Raw genomic sequence first — 13,908 nt, forward strand, 5'->3', positions numbered from 1 at the left:
AATTATCATACCAGATCAGACTAGTGGTTTGGTATTCTCTCTCTGATAATGGCCAGTATCAGCCCAGAGGAAGGTGCAAGCAACGCTTTAATGGTATAACCCATCTATAGGGGAAGTTCTTCCTAACCTGGTCAGATAGTGGTTGGATTATGTCCTGAAGCATGAGCACTTATATCCTTTATAAATTCTGTATCTATCTAAAGTGATAATAGATGTTTACATATGTGTTCCCCTTTTTTAATCCTGCCAACTTCTTAACTTCAATGATACCTTATGATGGTTCTACAAGTTAATAATGAGTCTGTGTATTTTAAAAAAAAAAGCTATTACTTTTCATTTTGTATTTCACATCTCCTTGTTGTTTTATTACACAGAAGGTAAATAAGAGTTTTTGGTTTACTTTCAGTATAACATTTCTTATTTTACGTAAGTCTCAATTCTGTCATGCCCCCTCTTGTTCATCTCCTCTGAACAAATCAGTCCTAATAATCCTATAACTACCTTTATATTTACATGTAATTTTAAAAACCTTTTTAGTAAAAAGGTGTATCTTTGTGAAACTGAATTCATCAGGTCTCTCTAGAGATAAGTGCTGCAGTGCAAACAACGCACCTTCAAATCTGAATGGGTAACTTAAGACTAAATTTTATGATCAATACCCAGCTCAGATAACTAAACATTGCTTTGCAGAGGCAGACATGGTAAAAAAAAAAATTTACATAAATTAGATCATAGCTACTGGGACACTGCCACAGTCCCTGACTTTAAGTGGTTTCCATCATATACAGGGTTTACAGTTTAGTTCACATTGTTCCTGAACCTCTGAATTAGATGTATTCAAGTCAGTGGGGCCTGATGAAACTCATCCTAGGGTACTTAAGGAACTAGCTGAAGTAGTCTTGGAATGATTAGCAATTATCTTCGAGAATTCATGGAGGACTCCAGAGGACTGGAGAAGGGCATACGTACTAGTACCGATCTTTAAAAGGGGGACAAAGAGGACTTGGGGAATCAGACTAGTGAGCCTAACTTCAATACTTAGGAAGGTACTGGAACAAATTATTAAACAGTCAGTTTGTAATCACTAGAGGATAACAGGGTGATAAGGAATAGCGAACATGAATTTGTCAAGAAAAAAAGCCAGTCTAATTTCTTTTCTTGACAGAGTTACTGGCTTAGTGGATGGGGAGAAGCAGTAAACATGATATATCTTGATTTTTAGTAAGGCTTTTGACACCGTTCCACGTAACATTCTCAGAAGCAAACTAAGGAAATGTGGTCTAGATGAAATTACAAGTAGGTGGGTGTACAACTGGCTGAAAGACAGTACTTAGAGTAGTTATCAATGGTTTGTTGTCAAACTGGGAAGCTGTATCTAGTGGCGTCCCAAGGGTCAGTCCTGTGTCCAGTACTGTTCAGTATTTTCAATAATGACTTGGATAATGGAGTGGAGGGTATGCTTGTAAAATTTGCAAATTGTACCAAGTTAGGATGGGCTGCAAGCACTTTGGAGGATCGGATTGGAATTCAAAACAACCTTGACAAATTAGAGAATTAGTCTGAAATCAGCAAGATGAAAGTAAAGACAAGTGGAAAATATTTCACTTAGCAAGGAAAAGTCAAATGCACAACAACAAAATGGGAATGACTGGCTAGGTGGTGGTATTGCTGAAAAGCATCAGGAGGTTATAATCACAAATTGAAATAATAGTCAACAATATGATACAGTCTCAAAAAGGGCTAATATCAGTCTGGAATGTATTAAAAGGTGTGTTATACGTAAGACATGAAACGTAATTGTCACTAGTGAGGCCTCAAATGGAGTATTGGGTGCCACACTTTAGGAAAGTTGTGGCCAAATAAGTCCAGAGTAGAGTAACAGAAATGATAAAAGGTTTAGAAAACCTGACCTGTGAGGAAAGGTTAAAAAACTTTGGTATGTTTAGTCTTGAGAAAAGAAGCCTGAGAAGGGACTTGAGATGTCTTCAAATATGTTAAGGGCTGTTGCAGAGAGAATGGTGATCAGTTCTCCATGTCCACTAAAGGTAGGACAAGAAGTATTGGGCTTAATCTGCAGCAAGGGAGGTTTAGGTTAGAGATTAGGAAAAACTTTCTAAGTATAAGGGCCGATATGTTCTGGAATAAGCTTCCAGGAGAGGTTGAGGAATCACTATTATTGGTGTTTTTTAAGAACAAGTTGGACAAATACCTATCAGGGACGGACTAGGTTAATTTGGTCCTGCCTCAGCACAGGGGGCTAGACTGGATGACTTCTCAAGGTACTTTCCAGCCATACATTTCTATACTTTTAAGAATCCTTCTCCTTACCCTCAGTTGTTGAATGTGAGCAGAGCTGCTGTGCAGCTACTACAGCCTTAGGAAAAAGAAAAGGAGTCCTTGTGGCACCTTAGAGACTAACCAATTTATTTGAGCATGAGCTTTCGTGAGCTACAGCTCACTTCATCGGATGCATCTGATGAAGTGAGCTGTAGCTCACGAAAGCTCATGCTCAAATAAATTGGTTAGTCTCTAAGGTGCCACAAGGACTCCTTTTCTTTTTGCGAAATACAGCCTTAGGGTTGAAGGAAGCTCTGCAGCTCTAGTGAATCTCAGTGTTGTAAAGAAATGGAATCTGTGAGCTTCTCTACGTTGCCCCGCAGGCTGGACCACAGTGGTGTGAATAGCAGTTCACACCAAAGTGTTGCACTGTAAGTCCCCTGAGTAGTCTACATTAATGCAAACTAGGAACCTTTTAGTTTGTGCCCACAGTATCCATATGGTAGTGTTATGGTGCAGCACTTCGGTACACACTGCTCATATGAATAGCAGTGCACACCAAAGTGCTGCACCATAATTCACACTCGGATTGCCAGTCCTCCAGGATTGTCCTGGAGTCTCCAGGAATTCAAGATTAATATTTAATTAAAGATTATGTCATGCAATGAAGTCTCCAGGAATATGTCCAGCCAAAACCCCCATAAACCGAATTGTCCAGGGAGACTTGTAGAACTAACTCTACAGAAAGAGTGTCGAGCACCTATGCAGCTTTCTCTGTAAAGACGGGTCAGGAATTGTCCCTAGGTGTCTAATATTTTGTGAATGTAACAGTGTACGCTGCTGTAATACAGTGGATATTAAATGCTTGCTGTGGCAGACTGATACTGCATCACATAGTTGCTCTGACTTGCTGAAAATTTATCTATTTCAACAAAAGGTAACTTTACTGGTAAATCTTAACGGTTTTTGACAAGGAGGATATAACAATCAATAGGCTTTTGAAATGATTTAATAATTAATGATTACATAAAAACTGTAGATGATTAATTTAAATGTTTTTCCTTCTAGGTTCCCCATTTGTGAATGCAATCATTCATAAAGGTTTTGATGAGAGACATGCATACATAGGTGGAATGTTTGGAGCTGGGATATATTTTGCTGAAAACTCTTCCAAAAGCAATCAGTATGTATATGGAATTGGAGGTGGCACTGGATGCCCAGTTCACAAAGATAGATCTTGTTATGCTTGCCACAGGTAAGTTACAATACTTTGTACCAGAATCATTATACCAAGAAATCTGATTTTTCAAGTGCAGCTTGTGTTAGAGGCAATCAAGTCCCCAGCAGAGTCTCTGAAGAAAGACTGTAGCTCAGTAGAGATGTCTGCCTATGCAGTAACAGTTAAAACAGATAGTACTGCTATATGAGTTTTGATTGCCACCCTTTAAAGCTGTAGTGCAAACTTAAGAGCCAGGGAGGGACAATGGAGATAGTTAAAGACATTGCAAGACTTACCTCCTTTCAGATCCCAAAACCCAGAATTGTGTAGCCTGGAAATGAGGAGAGAGGATTTGCTAGAGATTTTTAAAAGTATGAAAGGTACAGTAAAAATTGATCAATAAATATTTTTCTGCCAGACGGTACACAAACAAGGCAACTTCTAGAAGAGCACAGTACTTGCATATTATGTGGTTCACGGTGAGGGAGGTGTCCGCTAGATGACTCGAGATTATGATCATCCTGTATTTCTTTCAAGATGAGTTCAGTAATGTTTGACCCCACCTTGTAGGTTCAGACCTTGATCCTTAGTGCTCTGAGGAAGAGCAAGGTAGAACTTCCCTTCCCACCAGTTTCTGGGTTCCTAAAAGCATTCTTCTTGTGTGTCTCTGGTTACCCTTTGGAACCTAAATCTAATGCTTCAGAAACTTAGCACCTCCTTTTGAAACCTCTCCACTCAGCAGACTTAAGCTTTCTCACTGTGCCGTGTTCCTGTTGGCTGTCACTTTAACCAGAAATGGTGATGAAATTACAGCTTTGTCCTACCATTGTCCCACTGGCTTCCAAAGAGAGAGAAAGTGGTAGTTGGGACTTGCTTCAGTTTCCTTCCTAAGACTTGTGCTCCTTCTCATTTGAAGCAAGGCAAGACTCTCCAAGCTTCTTTGGTAGCCCAGCCGAAGAAGAGAAAGGTATGGTACTCGTTAGATTTGAGGAGGACTCAGGATTCCCTTCAGCCGATCAGATAAGAGGGACTTACTGCTTGCTCTATATGAAGGGTTTGAAAAGGGGCAAGACATGTCTTGAATGAGCACAGCCCAGCAAATTGGCTCCAGTGTTTAGTTGACCTACAAAGCTGCTGAGACTCCTTTCCTGGACTTACTCTGCTTGGGCAGTTGCTGCTTCCTGGACAGAACAAAGAGAAATGTCATTCGAGCTATATGAGCTACCACCTTGACCAGCCAATTTGTCATCTGGTCAGCAAATGCATTTTTGTTTAGAGTGTATGAAGAGCTGTGCTGCCATAAGAGCCACCTTCCTTTGGGGAGGAAACAGGAAATTTAGTCTTCCTGTTCTCTGGTCCTCTCTGTTGCCCACACTCTCTTTCCAGGTTAGCTGTAGGTCTCTTGACCATCCCTTCCAGGAGCATGTGGGACACTGGTTGTTCCTCTTTTATAGTCTGTACTGTTGCTGGTTGTGCCACGGAAAGCAAATGTCCAAGAAAGTAGAAATCAAGCATACGAACTTCAGTGGTGTGTAAAGCATAATTACATTTCTTATCCAAGTATTTAGATAACCAGTTGAAGATACACAAGGAAATGTGTCCTTGTATCCCTTTTTATAAAACAGAAAAAAAGCAACCACATCTAATATACTGACAAATTCTAATACATAGTGGGTTTAATTTGAGCCAGGGTTTATAGTAGACCTGTTTGTAGTTGGCCCTGATGATAGTTTGAATCTGGTTTCCTTCTCTGAGATAGATATACAAATTTTAGTGTCAGGAACTACTGCATATTTTTATGTAGATTTCATCTGTTTGAGTGACATATAGTGTGCCAAAAAATAAAGAACTCGGGTGGCAGTTTTTGAGTTCACTATTAAACATTCTATTTCCACAAACTATTAATATAACATGCATTGTGTGTGGTCAGAAAAATCTCTGGAGGTTGGGGAAAGGAACCAGGACTTAAAAAGGGGAACATAATACTATGGATAAAACTTCAGAATTTGTGGAATATGAAAAATGACTAAAGTGGTTTAAAGTTACAGCTCTCTCTGAATAAAGCTTTTGAATGACCAAGAAATGTTTTTCCTATTTTCCAAACATTTTTGGTTGTAAAAGTTTTTCTTTACTATAGGCAGTTGCTGTTTTGCCGTGTAACATTGGGCAAGTCTTTCCTGCAGTTTAGTGCAATGAAAATGGCTCATTCTCCTCCAGGACATCATTCAGTTACTGGTCGACCTAGTGTAAATGGACTAGCTTTAGCAGAATACGTCATTTACAGAGGAGAACAGGTAGTGGGTTTTTTTTCTTGTCAAAATATACTTAATTTTAAGAAGCCCAAATGCCATTTTTCACGGGTATGCCGTTGACACTGAGCCTCTTTTCTGGATTTATTGGGCTTTCTTTTTCAGTGCATATAAATAAAACCTAAGCTTTTAAAGTTGAGAACCAGAGGTCCTTATTTACTGAAAACTTCTGGCAGATATTTTGCTCTCCTTTCTTCCTGACATAAATGTTGCACCTTTTCCTCAGATGGCAAGAAATCCTGTAAAATGTGTGTTCTGAATTTGCTGAGAAAATTAACCTTACTGAATCATTTTCCTTTCAGGCTTATCCAGAATATTTGATTACTTACCAGATTATGAAACCTGAAGCCACCATGGAAGCTTGAGGCAAATTGCTTTTGGAAATCAACAGATCTGAACATGAAGATACCAATATCTAACATCTTCTAAATTACACTGAATTGATGAAAAATTTTTATCCACAGGCATTGTGGTAGAAAATGTGAAAAAAATTAACATTTTGACTTGATAAAGCTTTAATAATGTACAGTGTGTTTTCTAAAATTTCAAAAACTTCCTCTTTTTCAGCACTTTAACAGTTACCATTCCAGGTAAACTGGGTTTGTCTGTATTAAATTATAAGCATAAATTAACTTGAACTATGCTTTTTATATAATACTACATTGAAATTGAGCAGAAACTATAATATTCCACACAGGAATTCATTTTACTTATACTGTGTTCTTTAAAACACTGCATTTACACTGAATACAATTTCATTTGTAAAACTGTAAATAAGAGCTTTTGTACTAGCATGGTATTTATTTACATTGCTTTGTAATATAAGTGTTTTAGAACTGCAACCTTGTACAAAGTATTTTTTTCCAAATATTGCATTGTTCATCTATGTTTCATCATACACCGTAAATAGGAGAAGTCTTTGATTCTAGGGTTTGTCTGTTGGGAGGGGGGAGAATATAAATTTGATTTTAATTAACCATTTTAGAATTATACAATGCTTCAACAGTTATTCAAAAGATACTCCTGTGGTTTTATTTACGAAATATGCATTCCAGAGAATCATGGCCTATGAAAGTAGGACACTCCATTTGATTACTGAAGTATTTTCCCACCTGTTTACCAGTATTTCACATTTCATGATCATTAAATTGTCTCCTAGAATTTGTATTGGACTAGATCTTAGTTAATCAGTAGTCTTATTTCAAGGCTATTAGATCCTGTGAATTATGGCTAATAAATGATTTTCCTTGAATGTAGGTGGAAACTTTACTTCAAGGAGGTCTTTCTAGATAAGTCCCTAATACTTTAAATTAACACAAGGAAGCTGAATACATAATGTCTAGTGAGAATGAATAAATTGATTTATTTTCTGGCACATCATGGTTAGCCTGTATAACTTGTGGGTGCACACACAATATAAACTTTATGGGGTGGATGGACATCTTTAGACCATCCCTGTCTTTCTGTTTATGCTTCCTCCTTGTTTATGCTCAGGCTGGTAGCTTCAGCAGTAATAGAAGCTTGCTGCTGCAGTGCTTTGTGCTGAGTGAAATAGATAGGATTGTAGGATCCTAGTTTCTTGCATTCAGCTTGATGGATAAAACACTTGTGCATGAGTAGAAAGAGCTACTCTTCTACGCAGCTATTGGCTACAGTTATCACATGACTATCTCTTGGGGGAGAAGGGAGCAAAGGAGATAAACCACCTGATCAAGGCATATTACAGATAAATGAATGCACTGCTCTCTTGTTCACCCCATCATAGTTTATCTGCATTCTCTATTTTTACTACATCTGCAATTTTTACCTACATATTTAAAAATATGTAAATAAAATGCAGACAATTATAGTTGATACCATGGGCTGAATTTTAAACTGAATAAGAGCATATTTTAATTGGTTATATTTCTACATCTAGGACTCTGTCCCATAAGTTAATTTGTTTGCAGGTCATATAACCTTAACATGGTTTTAAATGTAATAATTAGTCAAGACTACTAAATTGTCTTGCTGATATGGTGATAATGTAATTATTCTGTCCATGAGTAAGTGTACTGAAAAGTACAAAATTATGTGAAGAATCTGAGTAATAAATAAGATCATGAAATCTAACTCTCGCAGAAAGCAATATTGACAGTGAATAAAAGGTGCTTTAATTTAAGGTATTTTTTCCCAGGATGTTGCCCACTTCTTGGTTTAGTGTAATGCTGGAGCTGGTGGTCATGCAAAATCTGTTAAATGATTAAAATGTTGATATTTTAGTTTCATTGCTAAAATATTTCATTATGAATGATTACTTCATGTCTTGTAAAATATTGGGGTAAGATAGCATTCAAGTGGCACCACAATGTTGTTTTTGTCTGTTTTAGTTTTTGCATGATATACCTTGCATTCTGATGGTGGAAATTGTAATGGTTTGATAGTCTTGACTTTTGAGGTGAAACTTTTATCTCTTGTGCAATTAGGTCTGCTTTACTCATCTTGAAGTGTCTTACGTGTACTGTACCACATTCCATACCCATTTAACACTAAATAAATTTAAATTCACTGGTTTTCTGGTAGCATGATAGTAATTACAGGCATAATGTAAGTAAATCAATCAACCTTTCTGAGTACAAGAATTCATATTACAATAAACTGATTACAGTAGAATATAATGTAGTTCTGAATATGGAAAAGTTCTTAACAGAGATTAAAAGAGTGGAGTATTGGAGTAATTTGCAGCTTGGTATTGATGTTGATCAGAAATTTTTCTTCTTTTGGTAGAAGAATTAAACTAAGATTTTACTTTTAGAGTTCTGCACTTAAAACACTATCAGCTGGTCCAAAAAATGGTCAAGGTTGAAAAAGGATAATTGGCCTGAATGTGTGAGGCAGTTTTGTAAAACCTATAATAATCTCCAAATCCAGGAATTCAAAACAATTGCCTATCCTTTACTGTACAGGTGTTTCAGAGTACATTTTATCTAAATGAGTAAAGGCAGAGCATTGCTTAGATCAGTTAGTGTAACACTAAAAATATATTTTTATTCCCATAGCAGACACGAATGTGGTAGGTGCTTTCCAAACACGAAGAAGGTTTATTCTTATCTGGTGGTGTAGAACAGTTATGGCCACTAGAGGGCAGGAATGTAAATCTTTACTAAGACTGTAATGTGGAATTTTCAAAAGTGACTGAAGAGTTCCATTCACTTTAACTGGGACTTGTGCTCTTGAAAAACTTAGGTGGGATTTTCAAAAGCACCTAACATGTCTAGGTTTTTAATAAATATATAAAACAACTCTATCCTGTGACTCTGTTTACATATAACAATTTTTAAATAAGTAATTGTATAGCAACCTACCTGCAGTTAATGAAATAATATAGAAGAGTTTTTCTGAAAGCTTTACAAATAATTTAAAGTTTAATTCTTAGTTGAAGTTAGAACAATTCAGGAAAATGTTCTCTGCGGTATATAGCTCTGACTAAGGTTAGCCATACAAACCATCATTAATATTAGGTACATTAGAGCTAATTTCAGATAGGGTCAGTGTTGGCTGCTGAGAAAAATGGAAAGAACAGTGGTTTAAAGTAAATCGAAGTAGGAGGGGGACCCTCACCATTTGTCAGGAAAGCTTGGGGACAAGCACCAGTCCATCCTGCTGTTCTCACTTCAAATTCTCCAGAATCTTCATTTCTGTAGATCATGAAGAGGCAGAAAGAGCAAGGAATGACCTCTGTAAGAGGTGGGGAGCTTCCATAGAGTTCTTAGTTTGATTCGTTGCTCAGGAGCTCCAGATTGTTGTGCTGATGTCAAGTCACAAGCCTCTGTAGCTACTAACTCAACAACTTGATATTGCCGCCTGATGGAAACGCCCTTCATGACGTTACTAGCTAAGTACCTTTCTGTGATGATGTCACGACATGGACGACTTTGAGGTTCCTGATTCAGCATCTGAAGATTTGCTAAGCAAATGCCAAGCTATCAAGACACACTGTGGTTACTGGCTCAATGCCTCTACTCTGTTGGGCTGACTTCAAGGCACAAGTTTCTTTGAAGTCTCTTGTTCAGAATCTTGCTCTGGTGCTGATGTCAAGGCACAAGTTTCTGAAGATTACTGGCAGAACAGCAGTAGTTTGCTGGGTTGATCTCAAGGATAAGTCCTCCGTGAGGTCAATAGCTCTAACTTGTCTGGATATTCTCACTATCCCTCTGCAAGCTAGAGGTGTTGAGCCTATGTCAGATATAGGCCCTTGTGAGGTTATGTTTATAGTTCCAGTAGCTGCTGGGGCTGATGTCAGTTCTCTTCCTTGACACTATTAATGCAGTGTCTCTAGTTTGCTTGTATGACTGTCAAGACAGAGTATTTGTTGCACAGTCAGTGGCTCAATATGTCTAACTCACTAGACTGATTTCATGGTGCAGAGTTTTGTGAAGTTCAACACCTCCAGCTCACCGAGTTTTGGTCAAGGCAGTGGGCTGCCTTGAGCTCACTTGTTCATCAGCTTTAGCATAGTGATCCTATATTTTTTAATCCAAGCTTGTTTGGCTCTAGATGCTGCTACATACAGAAAACTAAATTAAAAAGGGGGATTGGAATCCTTCATTTAAGTGTTCCAGTATTGTAAAATTAGGGTATTTTTTAAGCTGTTAATTGGAACAGTCCAATCAACTTCTCAATCAAGTGCGCTGTCTCATTCTATGGGGGAAAACTCCCCAACTACTAATGCTGAAATACTGTTCTCCAACATCTGCAGCTTTACCACTTCAGACAATGGGTTGTCTCTACTTCTATCAGCTACCAAATTCATGGCCATGAAAAATGCATCACGGACCATGAAATCTGGTCTTTTGTGTGCTTTTACCCTATATTATACAGATTTCATTAGGAGACCAGAGTTTCTCAAATTGGGGATCCTGACCCAAAAGGGAGTTGCAGGGTAGTCACAGTATTGCCACCCTTACTTCTGCATTGCCTTCAGAGCTGGGCGGCCAGAGAACGGCGACTTTTGGCCAAGTACCCAGCTCTGAAGGCAGCACCCCACCAGCAGCAGCACAGAAGTTAGGGAGGCAATACCATACCATGCCATCCTTACTTCAGCGCTACTGCTGGCGGTGGTTCTGCCTTCAGTGCTGGGCTCCCGGCCAGCAGCCATTGCTCTCCAGCTGCCCAGCTCTGAAGGCAGCACCGCTCCCAGCAGCAACCCCCCCTACAAAAGCCTTCTGACCCCCTTTCCCCCCACAACTCCTTTTTGGGTCAGGATCCCTACAGTTATGACACTGTGAAATTTCACATGTAAATAGCTGAAATCATGAAATTTACTATTTTTTAAATCCTATGACCGTGAAATTGGTAGGGCCCTACCTATGAGACAGGACCAGACCTGTTAGTCAAGGAAAGGCCCTGTCTCAGGCAAATTCACAGATCATATGCTTTAATTTGTAAACCTGTTTTGTTTTTCTTTCCCCTCCTTGGTGTTTGCTTGATGTGGTGGGATATTTAATTTCAGTGTTGCCTAACAGGTTTGGTCTGCAGCTGGCAGCTGTCCTTCACCCAAAACAGGTAAAGATGGCACTTTAAAATGAAGTAGTACACTAAATGCCTTTCACCAGTAATTTCTTGCCCGAGTGTGTGTGTTGTTTTTTGCTTCTCCTAGGAGGTGGCGGCGACTAACTTAGGAGGGTGCTCCAAAAGGGTAGCTGATCCTGTTCCTCTCACCTCTGGTTGCTCCCTTCGCCCCCAACGGTTTGTTCCCAGACAGCAGTTTCTTCACCATTGCTGTAGCTATCTCCAGGAAACCTGACTGAGTTAAACAGCACTGATCCTACAGTAATAGTGCCTGGATCCACTTCCAGGGCAGACATCTCCATTTAAGCCCTCGTCTCTTTCTCTCTGGCCCTTTCACCACAATTAGTGACCTGAGAGAGCCTGTTATAAACACCGGTGTTTGGACAGTTCCTTCGTCTTTTTGCTTTCCTATCCATTCTAACAAAATGGTATCTTCTGAGATCCCATCCCCTGAGTATGTTAGCCATAGGAGACATTCTTATCCTTGCAATGCTCCATCCTCCCCCTCTACTCCTTGCTGAGAAAGAGATTGAACCCTATTCCAGGAGGAGAGGAACTTCACGCCCCATCCTACTGGAATTACTCCCTTCAAAGGAGTAACACCCTGCTTGAACTCAGACCATCCCTCCTACCATGACATGTGGGTCCCTCCAAAGGATTGTTCATCCTCTCAGAAAGGATCCCCAGAATTGAGTGTCCTGGGCAAAGCTTAGGTTCTCCACTGCTTTGTCCAGAACCGAACAGAAGAGGAAGTGGGAGAGAGCCCACTTTCTTCACATCCTTTAGAGTCTAGATCACTCCTTCAAAAGAAGGAAAGACCAAACACAGCAGACCAAAACTACAAAAGCTCAAGAAAATTGTTACTTAAAAATACCTGTTTACCTCCCTTACAAGAGGTAATTTCTGAAAATCTAGTATGGGTTTAATCTTCCTCTTCTGAGGATGAAGACATCTCGGATCCCAAATTGAGACCATGGAAGAAACAAGTATCTAAGCAGATCGCTTTGAATTAGTAATGCTACTCAGAATGATTTCTCTTGATATCAAAGCTGATGAGGTTCCACCATTGCAGAACAGTTGTGATGTGAAAGAAAGTGAGACTACCAAAAATAACTCCTCAAATAAGAGTGGGAATAGCCTAATAAATATGGAAGTCTTTCAAGTCAGGTGCAGAAGTTTTACACAATACCTACCACTAAAACAGACTCTGCCAATTTGCCTCAGATGCCTGCAGTAATGCCTCCCTGAATAATGGCTCAAGTAAGCAGTACTGCATCCACCTTAGGCACAGCCATTTTACCTTGGGGATGGCACTTTTCCTGAGTGAACCAAGATGAAAAGGATAGCCTGTGGGAGAAAGTACAGAGCTGCTTCCACTGCACTTCATACTTCAGCTGTATCCAACTGTTTACAAAGAAAAAGTTCAAAGAACCACTGAATGGGAACTGCTTGCTAGATTAAGGGGAGCGTTCCAGCACAGTCACTGGCAGTAAGAAGGGAGGGAGAGAGGGGGCTGGTAGCGTCCCTTATACCAGTGCATACGCGGGCCACTCTAGAGGGTGCCAGAGCTGGTCCCCTATGGATACCACTGAGGAAAAACTTCCAGCACCATTGCATATGGTGAGCACACATACCTAAAATGTAATGGACATGAGCAAGCACTCAATCAAGAAGAATTTCCATGACACAGCTGGAGGTAGGCTTCCCTGACATATGTAGATAAGACCCTCTTGGAAATTACTGCTAACATAGATGGCAGATTCTCTACTGGGAATTTTATCCTCTTGCCAGATTTGTTCCAATATTTTAGATCCAGAATTTCCAGCTGAGCATTTGGAAATTGGGAAGAATGTAAGATAGATTTATCATTGCTCCACTTTAGGTACACATTGTATGGCTCTAATTGCTAGTAAGTAGGAAATAACTTATTTAAAAGAATTGGAAGAAATTGTGTTGAAAAAATATCTAGGATGAGCGGTTCTCTAGAATTTGATACCATAGCCTGACAAAACCACCTTCATAACCTTTTGGGCAGAGGAAGAGACTGACTATCACAAAGAGAAATTTATCATTCTTCTCCTATGCCTCCTGAGGAGACCTGGCTCTGGATTATCTTGGAATCATTGATCAGTCTTGTATTCTTGGCTTGATTCCGTCAACCCTTCTCTTCTTCAAAATCAGTTTTTGAAGAGGAAAAGGTGAAATGGCAAAAGAGTTGCTTGATCTTTTTAAGACTGTCTGAAGTCCCTCACTTGGTGGTTCAAGGAGAGGAAGGACTAATTTTCCTTAACCTCAATCACAGTTTAAGTAATTCTTAATTTTCCTCCAGCATAGCTGAATGATGCCGTAGAGACGAAGAAATTTTTCACATGGTAGATTTAAAATCCTTGGAAGTAAGATTTTCAAACATGGTGTAGGCCCAAGTTAGGGCTGCCTGTGCATACTTCAGCTGTATCCAACTGCTTTGAAGTGCAATGGAAGCTCTATACTTTCTCCCATGGGCTGTCCTTTCATCTTAGGTACCAGCCAAAAAACCTAAAAAACGCATGGGAA

General features: G+C 39.3%; 1 protein-coding gene across 7 annotated transcripts in view; it reads left to right on the forward strand.

The window, feature by feature from the left end:
• Positions 1 to 8,540, forward strand: part of TNKS2 (tankyrase 2) — a 63,855-nt gene extending 55,315 nt beyond the window's left edge. For 3 of the 7 annotated variants that reach the window (XM_007059407.4, XM_043550717.1, XM_043550719.1), the window contains 3 exons: positions 3,346 to 3,532; positions 5,634 to 5,790; positions 6,108 to 8,540. In XM_007059407.4, the coding sequence (XP_007059469.2) occupies positions 3,346 to 3,532; positions 5,634 to 5,790; positions 6,108 to 6,170 (407 nt within the window). In that variant the 3' untranslated portion in view covers positions 6,171 to 8,540. Of the gene's footprint in view, positions 1 to 3,345; positions 3,533 to 5,633 lie in introns of all 7 variants that reach the window. The other 4 variants (XM_037903448.2, XM_037903449.2, XM_043550718.1 and 1 more) reach the window with 2 other exon arrangements.
• The last annotated feature ends 5,368 nt before the right edge of the window (positions 8,541 to 13,908 follow it).

The sequence above is a fragment of the Chelonia mydas genome, chromosome 7 (genome assembly GCF_015237465.2).
Source record: "Chelonia mydas isolate rCheMyd1 chromosome 7, rCheMyd1.pri.v2, whole genome shotgun sequence".
NCBI classification, from domain to species: Eukaryota; Metazoa; Chordata; order Testudines; family Cheloniidae; genus Chelonia; species Chelonia mydas.